A 16,428-nucleotide genomic window follows, 5' to 3' on the forward strand; every position below is an offset into this window, starting at 1 on the left:
AGGACTGGGATCCCAGCACAGCAGCCAGGACTGGGATCCCAGCAGGAATTCCCAGCAGAGCAGCCAGGACTGGGATCCCAGCAGGAATTCCCAGCAGAGCAGCCAGGACTGGGATCCCAGCAGGAATTCCCAGCAGAGCAGCCAGGACTGGGATCCCAGCAGGAATCCCCAGCAGCACTGGAGCTGAGCAGTTGGAATTGTGCTGCAGGTCGGCTTGTGTAGCAGAGAGGGGACAGGGACAGCCTGTGGTCACCCCTCCAGGGAGCAGGCAGCTTTTAGTAGTGACAATGAGATAGATTAGAGGCACCCTGAGAAATCTGTGTGGGCAGGAGAGCTCCTGGAGGCTCTGGAGTCCCAGATCCCTTGTTGGGGACAGGGGACAACACCTGAGCTGTCATCAGAGATGTGACAATTCTGCTGAGTGTTACAGCAGGCTGGGCTTCAACCCCAGAACCATTCCCTTCAAATCCAGAGCTGTGCCTGGCCCAGCCCAGTTTGTACTCACCTCTTGTACTGGTGGGACTGGCCAGGACCTGTGTGAAGGCACTGGAGCAGCAGCTCAGACCACAGTGCCCTAATTCCAGGGAAAAAAAAAATCCTCAGGATGAGCTGTTGTGCCCAAAGGGCAAACCCGTGCCTGCAGCAGCCAAACCAGGACAGTCAGGAGTGCTAGTTGGAGCCTGCCATTCCCAGACATGTCTGGGAAAGGGTTGCTCATGTTGCAGGCATGAAGGACAAAAAGAAAAGCCAAGAATTAAAAGTCTGAGCTCTTTATTCTGCAGAGTGCAGTAGTGCCGTGACAGAGGTGTTGCACCAAAAACTCTTTCACCAGCAATTAAAATTTGTGTGGATTTTCCTTTCCTGCTTGGGTTGTGATCTGAAGCGAGGTGCTTTGTGCCCCCTTCCCAAAGGATGAGCCCATCCTCACCCCTGTGCCCAGGATCCTGGCACCAGCCAGTCCTGCACCCCTTCAAACCTTGGGAATGCTGCTGCTGTCCCAGCCTGCCCACAGCCAGCAGTGCCAGGGGGAGCAGCCAGCTGTGGGAAGTCCCAAATTTCATTGCATGAAGTGATTTCTGTGCCAACTGTGAGCTGGTGCTGGGCAAACCCTGCTGGCTTTTCTAGCACAGCAGCTGCCCCAGTGCCGTGTCCATGGTGCTCTGTGATTTCCTCCTTCCCTGATCCATGTGTGATCCTGCAGTCACTGTCCCAGGAGCATTTCCTTCCCTGATCCATGTGTGATCCCTGCAGTCACTGTCCCAGCAGCATTTCCTTCCCTGATCCATGTGTGATCCCTGCAGTCACTGTCCCAGCAGCATTTCCTTCCCTGATCCGTGTGGGATCCCTGCAGTCACTGTCCCAGCAGCATTTCCTTCCCTGATCCATGTGTGATCCCTGCAGTCACTGTCCCAGCAGCATTTCCTTCCCTGATCCATGTGTGAGCCCTGCAGTCACTGTCCCAGCAGCATTTCCTTCCCTGATCCATGTGGGATCCTGCAGTCACTGTCCCAGCAGCATTTCCTTCCCTGATCCATGTGTGATCCTGCAGTCACTGTCCCAGCAGCATTTCCTTCCCTGATCCATGTGTGATCCTGCAGTCACTGTCCCAGCAGCATTTCCTTCCCTGATCCATGTGTGAGCCCTGCAGTCACTGTCCCAGCAGCATTTCCTTCCCTGATCCATGTGGGATCCTGCAGTCACTGTCCCAGCAGCATTTCCTTCCCTGATCCATGTGGGATCCTGCAGTCACTGTCCCAGCAGCATTTCCTTCCCTGATCCATGTGTGAGCCCTGCAGTCACTGTCCCAGCAGCATTTCCTTCCCTGATCCATGTGTGAGCCCTGCAGTCACTGTCCCAGCAGCATTTCCTTCCCTGATCCATGTGGGATCCTGCAGTCACTGTCCCAGGAGCATTTCCAGCGCTGTCCTCCCGCTCTCAGTGGCACAGGGGCTGCCTGATCCGCTCTGGGGGCACAGGGAATGGGTTTGTGCTGGATCAGTCAGTCCCACACGTTGGTTTTGATCCCATTTCCTATGGAATGGGGTCATGGAAACAGCAGCCCCACACCTCCACCTGCACCAAACCTCTCACCCAGGAGGATTTGTTGTTCTCAGAGTTCTCCCACTGAAATCCCTTCCCCTGCTGGTTCCCACACCAGCTCCAAGGGGGCCAAATAACACAAGGAAAAGACATTTCCAGTCAGAGGCTGTTTTGGGAGCACTCTGGGAACCCCCACAGCATCTGCTGCCCCTCATCCTCCCTCCAAGGCTGCTCCCAGCCCTCCCATTCCCCAAAATCTCTCACCTTGGAGCAGGTGCCTCCTTCCAGCAGGCTCTGTGGGCTCGGGGGGCAGCCCCTGGTGTCCCACAGGTGAGCTGCCAGGTGCTGGGTGCCACGTGGCTCCTTGGGTGGCACATCCTCAGCTCCCCTCTCCTCTGCAGCAGCCAGGTCCCTCTGTACCAGCCCCCATGGACACCCAGCTTCCTGGGAGGAGAAAGGGGGCAGGAGGGGTAGTTCAGCTGGGGGGCAGCTGGGGCATCACCCCCGTGGGCACAGGGAAAACAGCTTCACCTTGGATGGGTCCGTGCTGCTGGTCATGAGCCCGGCCTTGAGGCTGGAGGGGACACAGAGGACAGGCAGTTACTCCCTTGGGTGCCCCCAGACCCTCCTGAGGCTCCCACAGCCCCTCGGGGGTGTCCTGGAGCTGCTCCAGGCACCTCCATGAGCACCAGGACAGTCCCCTGCCCACCCACCACAGTCAGCAGCACAGCCTGGGTGTGGGGTTTGGTTAATTCAGACCCTTTGGCTCCTTGTCCCTGACCCCACAAGGGCCACAGGGAGGGAATTTCCCCCACCCCAACACCTTCCAAGCCCCCCCAGCCTGCCCAGTACGCACTGCACGAATTTGCACTTGGGTCCCTCGGGGCAGAATCCCACCAGGTAGTTGGCACACATCACCCTCCTCGTGTGCTTGTACTTGCACAGGGGACCTGCCAGGCAGAGGGGACACTCACAGGGACACGGCATCACTGCAGGGCTGTGGGAGCTCTGCTGTCCCTGCAGCCCCGAGCCCAAATCCCCTCCTGCCCCAGCTCACCGTGCCTGCAGAAGCCGCGGTCGTACCAGGGACAGCCCACGGTGCTGGCGGTGCCACCGACGTGCAGGAAGGGACAGTCCTTGGTGCTGCACTCACCTGCGGGGACAAGGGACATCGGGGACAATGCTCACTCAGCGGGAATCACTCAAGGATGGGCTGGATGGAAGGAATTGGGGTGCCCTGGGAGTGTGACCCTGAGTGACAGTGGCACTTCTTCCCGCAGGCAGGAGGTGGCATCAGCCGCTTGCTCGAGGGACACGAGAGGGGAGGAGGGACCCAGGCACGGCCAGCCCCGCACCTACCGAACTTGGAGTAGAAATAGCACTCGGGCATCCTGGTGGCATCGTAGTCGTGCAGGAAGTCGCAGCTGTCGCCTCTCTTGCAGAGCCCTCGCAGCCAATGCTTGCACACGGCGGGCTTGGCCCCGCCGGGCCGGGGGTGGCCCTGCACAGCTGGGACAGCTCTGTCACAGCCAGCCTGTCCCCATAACCCCAGCCCTGCCTGTCCCCATGACCCCAGGGTGGCCCTGCACACCTGGGACACTCCTGTCACAGCCAGCCTGTCCCCATAACCCCAGCCCTGCCTGTCCCCATGACCCCAGCCCTGCCTGTCCCCATAACCCCAGCCCGGCCCTGCACACCTGGGACAGCCCTGTCACAGCCAGCCTGTCCCCATGACCCCAGCCCTGCCTGTCCCCATAACCCCAGGGTGGCCCTGCACACCTGGGACACTCCTGTCACAGCCAGCCTGTCCCCATAACCCCAGCCCTGCCTGTCCCCATAACCCCAGGATGGCCCTGCATAGCTGGGACAGCCCTGTCACAGCCAGCCTGGCCCCATAACCCCAGCCCAGTCTGTCCCCATAACCCCAGGGTGGCCCTGCACAGCTGGGACAGCCCTGTCACAGCCAGCCTGTCCCCATAACCCCAGCCCTGCCTGTCCCCATGACCCCAGGGTGGCCCTGTACACCTGGGACACTCCTGTCACAGCCAGCCTGTCCCCATAACCCCAGCCCTGCCTGTCCCCATAACCCCAGGGTGGCCCTGCACACCTGGGACCCTCCTATCACAGCCAGCCTGTCCTGTCCCCATAACCCCAGGATGGCCCTGCACACCTGGGACAGCCCTGTCACAGCCAGCCTGTCCCCACTGGCCCAGGGTGGGGACACTGGGGACCCTGGCAGCTCCCCAAGAGCTTTGCCAGCTCTACCCCTGAGAGAGCAATGCCCAGAGCCAGGATTAAACCCACCCAGGTGTGAGAGGGCAGCAAGAGGAGAACCCCAAGAGCTCTCCCAGCCCCATCCCCAACTTACTGTCCACCCCTGGGAAGGGCAAGGCCCGAGCTCCGAGCTCCTCCTCATCAGCCTCCAAGTCCAGCCTGATCTTCTCCACGCCAGCCACCAGCTCCTGCATCATCCCTGCTGCAGGAAGAGCCCAGCACAGGCAGGGGAAGAGGCAAAGCAAGAGGCAGAGGAAAACACAGCTCTCCAAAGGGAGCACCGCACTCTGCAGGTCCCTGCAGCCACCCCGGGCCCCAGCAACACTGCAAAACCCTCCTCCTCCTCCTCTTCCTCCTCCTCCTCTTCCTCCTCCTCCCCAGGCAGAGCAGAACCAGCCCAGGCAGTCCTGCAGTGCTGCATTTAGAGGGGGAGGTTGCCCACATCTGATCCCAATTTGCAGCCCCGATTTCCTGGTCTGCAGCTGAGGAGCTGAGCCCCAGGCAGCCCCTCGCAGCCTCCCCACTCCCACATCTGCTTCTCCTCCAGAAACCTCGGCTGGGGCTGCCTGGGAGCTGGGTTAACCCCTCACTTCGAGGCCTTAAACGGAGACAAGCATGGCTGGAGTGCTGGGATTGAGCATTCCAACAGCCTGGGGTGGATGCTGGGTGTGTTGGGGTGGGCAGCACCGGCCCCAGGCCTGCCCAACAGCACCTGGTAACACAGACCCACACCCCCGGGCTCTGGAAGGGCACAACTTGCATCCCAACAAATGACAGAATCATGGAATGGTTTATTGTGGAAATGGAATGGTCCTTAAAGCCCTTCTCGTTCCATCCACAGGCTGGCACGTTTTCACTGCGCTGCCCAAAGCTTCTTCCATCCCTGCTTTGGAGCTTCCATGGGTGCCAGGCTCTGGTGGCACAATCTGGGCATGACCAGGCTCCACGGGTTTCACAAAACCTCTGGATTTATCCCAGTGCTCCATTCCTGCTCCATCACAGAGCTCCAGTGGCACAGTCTGGGCTCCATGGGCTTCCCAAAACCTCTGGATTTATCCCAGCCCTCCATCCCTGCTCCATCACAGAGCTCCAGTGGCACAGACTGGGCTCCATGGGCTTCCTGGAAACTCTGGATTTATTCCAGCCCTCCATCACAGAGCTCCAGTGTCACATTCTGGGCTCCATGGTGTTCCCAGAGCCTCTGGATTTATCCCAGCCCTCCATCCCTGCTCCATCATGGAGCTCCAGTGGAACATTCTGGACTCCATGGGGTTCTCAGAACCTCTGGATTTATCCCAGTGCTCCATCCCTGCTCCATCACAGAGCTCCAGTGGCACAATCTGGGCTCCATGGATTTCCCAGTGCCCCTGGATTTATCCTAGTGCTCTGTCACAGAGCTCCATGGCACAATCTGGGCTCCATGGATTTCCCAGTGCCCCTGGATTTACCCCATCCCTGCTTCATCACAGAGCTCCAGTGGAACATTCTGGGCTCCACGGGGTTCCCAGAACCTCTGGATTTATCCCAGTGCTCCATCCCTGCTCCATCACAGAGCTCCAGTGGCACAATCTGAGCTCCATGGTGTTCCCAGAATCTCTGGATTTATCCCAGTGCTCCATTACAGAGCTCCAGTGTCACAATCTGGGCTCCATGGATTTCCCAGAACCTCTGGATTTATTCCAGCCTTCCGTCACAGAGCTCCATGGCACAGTCTGGGCTCCATGGATTTCCCAGAACCTTTGGATTTATCCCAGTGCTCTGTTTCTGATCCATCACAGAGCTGCAGTGGCACATTCTGGGCTCCACGGGCTCTGGATTTATCCCAGTGCTCCATCACACAGCTCCAGTGGCACATTCTGGGCTCCACGGGCTCTGGATTTATCCCACCCTCCATCCCAGAGCTCCATGGCACATTCTGGGCTCCACAGGCTCTGGATTTATCCCACCCTCCATCCCAGAGCTCCATGGCACATTCTGGGCTCCACGGGCTCTGGATTTATCCCACCCTCCACCCCTGCTCCGTCCCGCGGTTCCCGCGGCCACGCTCAGCGCCCGGGGCGCCGTGGGCTGACACGGCCGATGGAGCCCTGCTCCCATTCTGTCACTAGACATCAAAGCACTGGAGCAGCACGGCCACAGCGCTGCCCGTGGGTGCTGCAGGGTGCTGGGCACCCACCTCCCACCCTGCAGCCGCGTGGGACACCCAGGTGTCACCCTGGGATGTGACAGATGTCACTGTGCCACCCTGGGATGTGACAGATGTCACTGTGCCCACCGAGGGATGTGAGGAGGCTGGGGGTGCAGCCTGGCTCCTGGCACTCCCCACGGCACTGTCCCTGTCCCTGTCCCCTCCCGGTGTCCCCAGGTCACGCCCTGTCCCACGGAGCGGGGCTGTGTCCCAGCTGTGCTCAGCAGCCCCACAAACACTTTCTGCCCCATCAGCTCGCGGCACCGCGGCACTGCCGAGCCCCAGCCTGGAGCCGACAGCGTCACAAAGATCAGGGTGGCCAAGTGACAGTGGCAGGCGGCCCGTAAATGTCACCCCAGGGCTTGTCCCCGCCCCACAGCCCCGGGGAGCAAAGGGGACAAACCCCAGGGACCGAACCTCACTGCTTTGTGCCAGAGCATCCCTAAGGGACCAGAGGAGCCAGCTGTCCCCCAGTGACAGTGACCTCCCAGGTGACAGTGACCTCCCGGGTGACAGTGGCCTCCAGGTGACAGTGACCTCCAGGTGACAATGACCAGGATCATTGGCTCAGGGGGTGGGACACGGGGCAGGGGGGCACAGTGACCAGGGCAGAGGCAGCCTGGTGAGCTCAGAGCCTCCAGCTGCAGCTGCTGTTGTTCTCCCTGTCCCAGACAATGGCCCAATGTCCCCAATGCCCAGAGTGACAGGACAGGACCCCATTGTGTCCCCACTGTGTGGCACAGCGTTTGCCTGCTCCCCTGGCTTCTCCAGGGAGATCCATTTGGGTGGACAGGGACATCCAGCCCCTCCCAGGGCTGGGAGATGTTCAGGGGGATAAATCATTCCCCTCTCCAGTGAGGAGAGCCTGGCAGTGCTCAGGGAAAGGCTCTGGGGCCATCCCTGGCGCTGTGCCCCATCTCAGCCCAGCTCCATCCAAGGGGCTGGAGCGGGGAGTGACCCCCAGCACTGGCACAGCCCCATGTCCCCAAAGGCTGAGCTGTGGGAAGCTGGCTGTGGGATGGGAGTGACCTGCCCTGCTGGCCATGCCATGCCAGGATCACCCAGGGCCATGCCAGGATCACCCAGGGCCATGCCAGGATCATCCAGGGTTGTGCCAGGATCACCCAGGGCCGGGAACCCCCAGGGCACCCCTTGGCCCTCAGCCTGTGGGAGCAGGGACAGCCAGTCCTGTCCCCCCAGAACTGTCCCCTCCTCCCCAGCTGGAGGGAGCAGGGCTGGGGGAGGAGAGGGGAGCCTTGGCAGAGCCTCCCTTGGCAGGAGCTGCCTGGCCTGAGGGTCCCAGCCCTGAGCCAGATCCGGCCAGCAGGAGCTCTCCTGCTTCCTCAGGCAACGGGCAGAGAAAGCTGGGCCACGGCAGGTGCCCAAAGCAGGGCCAGGAGCACAGCCAGGGATGGGCAGGGGACAGCAGGACAGGGCTGGCCTTGGTGGCAGCACAGGGACACCAATCCTGCCTCGGCAGCAGGTCCCAGCCACGTGTCACCCCTCAGGAACTCAGGCCACGGCAGTCACTAGCATTTCCTTTTATTCCTTGCATTTGTACATACATGGTATAAAACCTCCTGTTCCAGCTGCCTGCTCCCAGCACTGCCCAGCCCCACCAGAATTCCCTGGCTCTGGGGGCTTCCTGCTCCTCCACAGGGGACAGACCCCACTTCCATCAGCACCCCTGTGACCCTCAGGCTGGTGGGAGGGTCGAGGATCTGGGATGGAAGCATCCATCCATCCAAGGGATGGGGAGCGAGCACCTGCCAGGGCACAGAGAGGCTCTTGGTCTGCAGAAAGTCCCCAAGAAACCCAGGAAGCTGGAGCTGCCCATAGTCCCAGGCCACCTCTGAGCTCCAGAGCCAAGCTCTTCCTCATGGGAAATCTTCCCTCAGTTAAAACCAAAAGAGAGTAGAGAAAGGTAAGTACAAATCAGAAAACAGTAAAAACTGTACGGTGGAAAATATATATATATTACTAAAGGGGCTAAAACTCCAAAGGCTCGTCTTGTTGGATCCTAAATCGCTTTACTCGGGCAGGGGGGCAGGAGAAAGGAGCTAATATCCAAAGTCCAGCAGAAAGAACCGAAATCGAGTCTGCTTCCCCCTCCCAGGAAGTGCTGGAGCTCTCTGGGGGCTGCCAAAGACCAGGAGCAGCCCCGGGAGCAGAGCGCTGTCCTGCTGCAGCACACAGAGGGAACGAGGCGGGAGAGGGGTCCAGTCTTCCCCAGTGCCACCAGTTGGGGTGTTCAGCCCTGTGTCCAAGCAACCACGGTGAGAACCAGGCCCTCAGCCTCCCTTATACCCGGATCTCATCATCATCCTCATCAGCGAACGAGAACTCCTTGTCGGGGCGTTTCGGGGCCCCTCCCCGCTGGCTCGGTGGCCTGGGGACAGGGCTGCGCTCCTCAGGCCCTGAGGTGCAGCTGGACACCGGACTGCTGTCCCTGGGGCTGCGGCCAGCACCGCCACGGGCCGGGCTCTGGCTCGGCTGGGCCACCACGGCCACCAGCGGGGAGCCAGGCGGGGCAGGCTCGCCCTCCTCCTCCTCCTCCTCCTCCTCCTCCTCCTCCTCGCGGCTCTCCTCCGCCTCGGCATCTTCGTCCTGCTCCCACTGCTCCTTATCCATGATGCTCAGCACGTCCCCGAGCATGGAGGGCCCCAGGTCGATGTGGAAGGACATGATGGACTCGGCGTGCTTCAAGCCCGCCCCGCCCTTGGCCACCACCACGGGCAGCTCCGTGATGTCCCCGAAGTCGCGCTCGTCCAAGCCGGGGCTCAGCGGCCCCGCGGCCGCCCCGTTCGGGCGCTGCTGCTCTTCGGGGCTCATCTCCTCGGGCAGCTTCTTCACGGGGCTGGACGAGAGGCTCTTGGGCAGCTGCCCCGCGCTCCTGTCCACGTCCTTCTCGTTGAGCTGGGGCAGGGACACGGCGTTCTTGACGAAGAGCGCCGAGTCCCGCAGCGAGCCCAGCATGTCGCGCCGGTCCCCGCGCGTCACCGACTGCGAGCGCTTGCTGCTGCGGAAGCGGCGCGACAGCAGGCTGGGCTTGGAGGCTCCCGGCTCCTCTCCCACCTCCGGCACCGGCTCCCCGGCCTTGCTGGTGAGGAAGGAGGTGTCCCCAAAGGCGTCCCCGGCGCGCCCCACGTGCATGGTGTGGCGGAAATCCCCCAGGGGAGCGCTGATCATCTCGGCCGTCAGGTCGGCCCGAGAGCGGCGCTTGGAGTGCGCCGAGTTGGACACGAGCTGCTTGAGGATGGGCATGGTGGCGATCGGGGGGGGCTGTGCCACGCTGGGTCCTGCTGCTCGCAGCTGGGGTTCCTCAGCCCGGGGTCCCAGCGGCGTCACGGGTGGGTCACTCCTAGGGGACAGAGAGGGAGGGACATGGTCAGGATCTGAGGGTGTGGGTGGGTGCCAGATTCATCCCACCAAGCTGTAAAATGTGACCCCGTGCCCTCCAGCTGCTTGGCCCTCCCAGGGATTGGCTCCATTTCCCACAGGACACATCCTCAGACCCCCCCGCCCCGAGCTCCCCACACCCCCAGAGCCATCCCCACAGCAGAGAGAAATCTCCGGGCACGGGAATCCCTCAGGATGATCCCTGACTCTGTGCCCACATGAAGGGGCACCACGAGAGATGCAGGGCACCATGGGCACCCTCTGCCCCGCCTGGTGCAGCCCCAGCCCTCCCGGCAGCTCCAGCCTCTGCGAGCTGCACGCTGAGAAGATGCCTGGGATTTTTTTTTTTTTTTTTCTAATTGGAAGAAAGCAGGGAGGAGCAGACGCCAGGAGGAATTGGAAACAGACGGCAGGAAGTGTGTGAGGAGGGCGTAGAGCCCCCGGGAGGCACCGCCAGCCGAGCAGGGGGACGGGGGGACCACGATGGGGACCCCTTCATGCTCGGCAGGGTGGGGACGAGGGGACACAGCTTTGCTGCTGCCCTGGAGCCCCCCAGACCCCCCCGTTCTGCTCCTCGGAGCTGAGTCCATGCGTGACCATCCGCCGGCCGTCTCATCGTCACCGCTGTGACTCAGAGGTGACACAAGCGACGAGGGCTCTGCCGGACCACAATGGCAACGGGCACGATGTTCCTTCCCTCGGCCACCTCGGGGCCACCTCGGGGCCACCAGCCGCCCCAGCCACGCGGGAGGGGACAAGGACAGCGGCGGTGTCGCTGCATCCCGTGGCGCCAGGCAGCCCCAGGTGGTCCCGGGAGAGGCTCGGGGGAGGAAGGGCTCGTGGCCGCCCTCTTCCTCCCTCCGGGCACCGCCGGCGACGCCGCGCCCCGTGACACGCACGGGGAGGGCACGGACAGGACGGACGTGTGTCCTCGGAGCGAGTCCGTGCCCACCCAGCCCCGCAGCCCGAGGGCAGTGATGGTCCCAGCACAGCCCAGTCCTGCCCGGCTGGACCTGCAGGAGCCACAGCACCCACCCCAGAGCTGCCAGCAGGGCGAGGGGACACCTCCACCCCCCTGTCCCTCCCCGCGGTGACACCCCGCTGTCCCCTCAGGAGCAGCAGGAGCTCAGGCAGGCTGTGGCCAGGCAGGATGGACTCTGGTCCCACGCTGGGACAAAGTCCCGACCCAACCCTGCCGTGCTCGGCTCCCGGATGGGCCTGGCCAGGCGGGAGTGGCACTGGTGGCACATGGCCACACTCCGTGTCCAGCCCTGTGCAGGATCCCACCAGCCCATGGAGGCACAGCCTGAGCCCCCAGGGCCACCCAGGGGGATGATGGCACATGGGGGACCAGCCCCGAGTCCATCCCCAGCAGATGGGGAAGCCACCAAGGAGCCACACCCCCTTCCCTCCACCTCAAAGCAGGAGCTGGGGGAATTCCTGCCCCCCTCAGCCCCTCCCGACACAGGAGCAGCTCTCTGGACCTCGCTCCCCCTCCGGGATCTCCCGGGTGCGTGTGCATGGCACAAACGCTTTTCCCTTCCAACATCTTCCAGGCCAGCATTCCTGCAGCCTTTGGTTTTCTATAAAACAAACACTCCCGGCGAGCTCCCCAGCTGGGCCAGGCAACCGTGCTGCTGATTTAGGCCATCTGGGGACTGTCCCTCCCTTGTATTTAGATTTCGGGGCCAAGTTCAGCATTTGTGAGATACTTTGCAAGCCGCGGCAAAGGGGCCACCGGGAGGTTGGAGCGGGACCGGCCGGGCCAGCAGTGCTCCATCACCACCCCAGCCTCCAAAGCAGCACCGAGCCCCCTCCCCTGAGTGCTCCAGCCCTCAGAGCCAGAATGTGCCCCCAGCCCTCGGTGTTTGGCTCACAGCTCGGCCCGGGAGGCGATGGCAGCACAGATGGACACTGCTGCCCGCACAGCCCGGCCGGGGAGCCGGACACAGAGCCCTTTTCTCCTCCTCTCGCTCGGGGAGAGCAGATCCTGTGACATTCCCGCTGCCGGCGCTTTCACAAAGGAAACCAGGCCAGGGAGGCATCGCTGGCGCTGCCTTTCCAGCCTCCTACCAGGGGAAGCTGCTGGTAACCCGAGAGACTTCGCAGGCACCGGGGCAGCGAGCCCAGAGCAGAGCCGAGCCCCAGCAGGGCTTTGGGGCAAGGGGAGGGGACAGGACCTGCACTCCAGGGTCGAGGACAAGAGGGATAACCTGTACTGACAGCCCTGTGCTGCTCCCACCTGCCCTCTGAGCAGGGTGGGCTCTGAGGAGTGAGAACCTGAGGTGCCCAGGGACACAATTGTTGCTGTAAATGAATGTCTGCTTGTAGGACAATGCGATGTAGAACTGGGACAGCTCCGGCCAGGCCCACGTGCCCTGATGGTGCAAGCTTCCCACGAGACCCTCCCTCCATCCCCTCCACCCCATCCCGCTCAGCATCAGTCACCCGTGGGGACCAGAGGGAAAGTGGCTCAGAGAAGGAGGCCAGTGAAGGAGGGCACGCAGGAAAAACGCCAAGTCCAGCCACACTCCCGTGCGTCCTGCCCCCAGCTCTTCCCGCTCACAGGCTGGGAAAGCCAACCTGGGAAAGCCAACCTGGGAAAGCATCCTGGGAAAGCATCCCGGGAAAGCATCCTGGCCGGCCCAGCCGGCTCCAAACGAGCTCCAAACGAGCTCCAAACGAGCTCCCCAGCTTCTCCTCGCAGAGCCCCCCAGGCAGCACCCCGAGATCAGAGGATGCTCTCCCCGCCCTGCCGGGCGCTGGGGCAGGGGCTGTGCTGGACCGGTCGGGTCCCCCACACTGCCCAGGGCCAGGGAGAACCCGCCCACGGGACAGGGAGGCCACCCCACCTGCTCCCAGCCCCACTTTGGGGTGCGCTGCCCCTCGGGGATCCTTTGATCCTTTGATGTTGGAGCCTGGCAGACAGCAGCTGGAGACAGGGCACGGATCACACCCTGCCACGGCCGGCCCAGGAGGGGACCGAGCCGCTGTCACACCCTCGGCCGGGCTGTTCCAGGGCCCGGGGGCAGGCGGTGCTGGCAGTGCGGGCAGCCCCGGCGCCCCGGTGACCGCCCCCACCCCGGCGCGGTGACAGGTCTGGTCCTGTCCCTGGCATCGGGACGCGGCTGCAGCGCGACCGTGGGATGCACGGAGAGGCCTCGGGAAGTGGAAAAGTCACTGCCAGCGAGCCGGGGATGGAGAGATGGCACTCGGGGAGGGAGGAGAAGCTTGGCTCTCACCAGGGCTCTCGGCACACGGAGCAGAACCAGGCTGGGAACTCAGCGGCAGTGCCAAGAGCGGAGAAGCGCTCCCCGAGGGACTGCCAACAGCCAGGAGGTAGCCAGAGTTCAGCGAGGAACTATTGGCAGGACACGCCAGAACACGAACAGGGCCATAAATCCTCCAGCTCCGGGGCCACGAACCAGCCCGCGGCTCTGCAGCGCCAGGAGGGGACTGTTCCGGGGGGAAAGGTTATCTCCTCGCTGGCCCTGGCTCTGCCTCACAACAGGGGCTGGCCGGGCTTCCACAGGATATCGGGGCTGAACAGACCTCCCGACCTGCGCCGGGCTCCGAATTCCTGCGGTTTCGCTGGGGTGGACGGGAAGTAAAGCAGGCAGATTTCCCACAGCGCGGCCACGGCTCCCTACCTGCCGGGGGCCCGGAGCCCGCTCGGGGGGCCCTCGGCGGCTGTTTGTGCTCAGGACAAAACCCAGCGAACAAAGGCAGCGACCGGCACGGTCAGCACAACGCCGGGAGCGGCGCTGGGGGCCGGGGAGGGAGCCCGGAGCCCGGGCACGGAGCAGGGACAGGATCGGGGCTCGGGCCAGGCTCGCTCTGCACCCCCAGACCCAAACAGGCTGAGCCTCCTCGGTGCTAAACCTCAGCTGGAATCGCTCCACGGTTTCCGAGGGAGCTGCGTCCAAAACAGATTTGTTTACTGCGTGCCCGGCAGGGGAGCGAGCCCTGTCCTGGCTGCAGAGATCGCACGCTGTGCCTCAGTTTCCCCTCACAGCCCATTAACGATCCCTTTAGAACAGTCCTCCTGCTCTATAGATCCCAACTCCCTTTGGAACAGCCTCCCTGATCCATAGATTCGGCGCTTGGAAACATCTATACTTCACGCTGCTGCTGCTGCTGCTGCCGCCGGGGTCAAACCGGGGCGGCGTGGGACGAGCCCAGCGCCCCGCCAGCGGTCGCTGCCCCCCGACCCACAGCTGTACGGGCACCGGAGCGGCTCTGGCAGCCAGTCCTGCACCCAGCAGTGACACAGCCGGGCAGTCCCGGTCTCTGGGCACCCGTGGCAGCGGTGTGTGCCGCCCAGGGACGGGCAGCAGCGCGGAGGGCAGGCTGCGCTCAGCCGGGACCCCTGTCCGGGGCCCGCGGGCGATGAGCGGGACGGGGATTTCGGGCGGCTCTGACTCAGCAGCCGCCGGCGCCCAGCCCCCGGGTGCCGCTGGAGCCGCTCCAGCACGGCGAGGATCCACCTTCCCCACACGGGCCAGCGTCCCCGCCGCGACCCCCGCCCGCTCCGGCCGCCGCCACCCCCGCGCGGGGCTCGGGCGGCGATCGCGGCTGGGGCGGGGTGCGGTGAGCCGGGCCGGTGCCCCGCGCTGGGCAAACAGCGCTCCGCATCCTGTTAGCCCCTTCGCCCACCCGCGCCCCGGCCCCACGGCCCGGCGGGGAATGGGGCGGGGGGTCCCGGCCGCCCCCTGCCCGGTACCGGAGAGCGGCAGCGCCGGGGACCCCGCCCGCCCGCCGGACAATAGCCGAGCTGAGCGCGGGGAGCTCCCCCCACGAGCCGGGCCGAGCCGGGCCGGACCGGGCCAAGCGGGGCCGAGTCTCGCCAGCCCGCCGCGACTCCCGGAGTCCCCGGTGTCCCCCCCCGTACCTGCTCGCCCGGGCCCCGCCGCCGGTCCATGGCCGCGCCGCGCCGGAACGGAGCGCCCCCCCCACGGCGGTGACATCACCGTCCCGGCCGGGCCAATGGCACCGTGTCGCGTCACGGGGCGGTCCCACGCCCTCCATTCAAACACGAGTGGGGCGGGGGGGCGGAACCCTTGGCCCCGCCCGGGGTGTCCGGCGGGAGGGGGGACAGGAGAGGGGACAGCAGTGGGGACAGCTCGGCCCCTCCCGGGGGGATGCGGGGTTGGCGGCTCACGGGTCCCTTCCCTCCGGGATCCCTGAGTGGGATCCACGCGTGGGATCCCCGCAGGCAGAGCAGTGAGCCGGCCGCACCCCCGGCAGAGCGGCGCGGTTGAGGTGGTGATGGGTGACCGACTCTAATTAATTAAGAGGAATTAAGAACCGCACTGAGATGCCAGAAGGAGGCGGCTTCAGCCGCAGGGCAGCAGCGATGTCCCCGTTCCACCCGTGACCGGGACACCCACATCCCTGTCCCCAGCCAGTCCCACGGCTCGAGCCCTTTTTGGGGTCCCCTTTTGGGGTCACTCCAGGCCATGCCTGGGTTGGGTGGGCGGTGGCCGGGACACGATGGGGGGTGGTCCGTGGTCACCCCAGGCCCCAGGGATGGATTCCATGGCCCCTGTGACCATCGCAGCCCCACTGGGCTGAAAGGGAGAGTGCCGGGCTGCACAGTGCTGCTCGCTCGCTCGCGGGGATTAAGACAAAACCTTTGTGGGAGAAAAGGGGCGGGAGAGCCGAGATTATCCCGACCCTGCCTAATGCAGCGTTTCTTGGCTATTCCGGGGAATCTGGCGTCTCTGCGGAGAGAGGAAGGCGGTGGCGGGCGGGGTGCTGGGATGCTCTGGCCACGCCGCTCTCGGAGGTTCCTCGTGTCCCCCGTGCAAGCAGCTCGAGTCCCCGATCGGGGCCGGTTGTGCCAGCACTGGGTGGGCAGCACCAAGCGCTGGGTGGCTCCTCTGGAGCTGACGCTTCCCTCCTTGGGAAGGGAAGGGGTGTCACCTCGGAGCTGGCACTGCGGAGATGTGGGATCGGCAGCCAGGCACAGCCTCTGCCCCCAGCCCGGGTGTCCAGCACCATCCCGCTCATGCCTGTGTCTCATCCTCGGCTGTGCTGCTTCCTCCAGTGCCGTTTTCATAGCCGCTTTTATTGGCAAATTTTATTTTCCTTGCTTTCCGTACAGAGAAACTGAGGCCAGAGGCAAAGCCCCGGGCCCGCAGCTGAGGAAGGGGCCACCTCTGGATACCACAGCGGCTTTTTTGGGAGGTGAGGAAGAGGAGGAGGCTTTGCCCCAACCCCCAGCGGCTTCTCGACCCACTCACGTGGAGACAAAGTGTGTGCTGGAAGACTGGTGGGACAGCGCTGCTCGCCTCACCTGACGCTGTCACGGGAGCGTGGAGATGGCTGAGACAGCGCAGTCGGGAGGGATTAACATCACCCGGCTGGTGGGAGCCGCCGGGAAGGCTCCCGAGGGCTGGCCTGGCTCCGGCTGGGAAGAGCAGGCACCCACTCAACTTGAAAAACTGCCTGGGAGAGACGGGCCCCCTCCCCTCCGCTTCCCCGCGGCTGCAGCCGGCCCTGGGGAGGAGAGCTCGGGGTGCTGG

At 63.9% G+C, this 16,428-nt stretch overlaps 2 protein-coding genes across 2 annotated transcripts; both read right to left on the reverse strand.

Moving 5' to 3' along the window:
- Positions 1-109: 109 nt before the first annotated feature.
- Positions 110-4,544, reverse strand: CPSF4L (cleavage and polyadenylation specific factor 4 like). The gene is made up of 7 exons (XM_033076628.1): positions 4,409-4,544; positions 3,400-3,549; positions 3,098-3,193; positions 2,897-2,990; positions 2,572-2,614; positions 2,305-2,484; positions 110-1,964 (listed from the first exon to the last, which is right to left on the reverse strand). Exons 1-7 carry the CDS (start codon positions 4,509-4,511, stop codon positions 1,896-1,898), a joined length of 735 nt encoding a protein of 244 aa, XP_032932519.1. The 5' UTR covers positions 4,512-4,544; the 3' UTR covers positions 110-1,895.
- Positions 4,545-8,028: 3,484 nt separating this feature from the next.
- CDC42EP4 (CDC42 effector protein 4) lies at positions 8,029-14,986 on the reverse strand. Its single transcript, XM_033076911.2, has 2 exons — positions 14,793-14,986; positions 8,029-9,863 (listed from the first exon to the last, which is right to left on the reverse strand). The coding sequence occupies exons 1-2, from the start codon at positions 14,927-14,929 to the stop codon at positions 8,804-8,806; spliced, it is 1,197 nt and encodes a 398-aa protein (XP_032932802.2). The 5' UTR covers positions 14,930-14,986; the 3' UTR covers positions 8,029-8,803.
- Positions 14,987-16,428: the final 1,442 nt, after the last annotated feature.

The sequence above is a fragment of the Catharus ustulatus genome, chromosome 20 (assembly GCF_009819885.2).
Source record: "Catharus ustulatus isolate bCatUst1 chromosome 20, bCatUst1.pri.v2, whole genome shotgun sequence".
In the NCBI taxonomy this organism is placed as follows: Eukaryota; Metazoa; Chordata; class Aves; order Passeriformes; family Turdidae; genus Catharus; species Catharus ustulatus.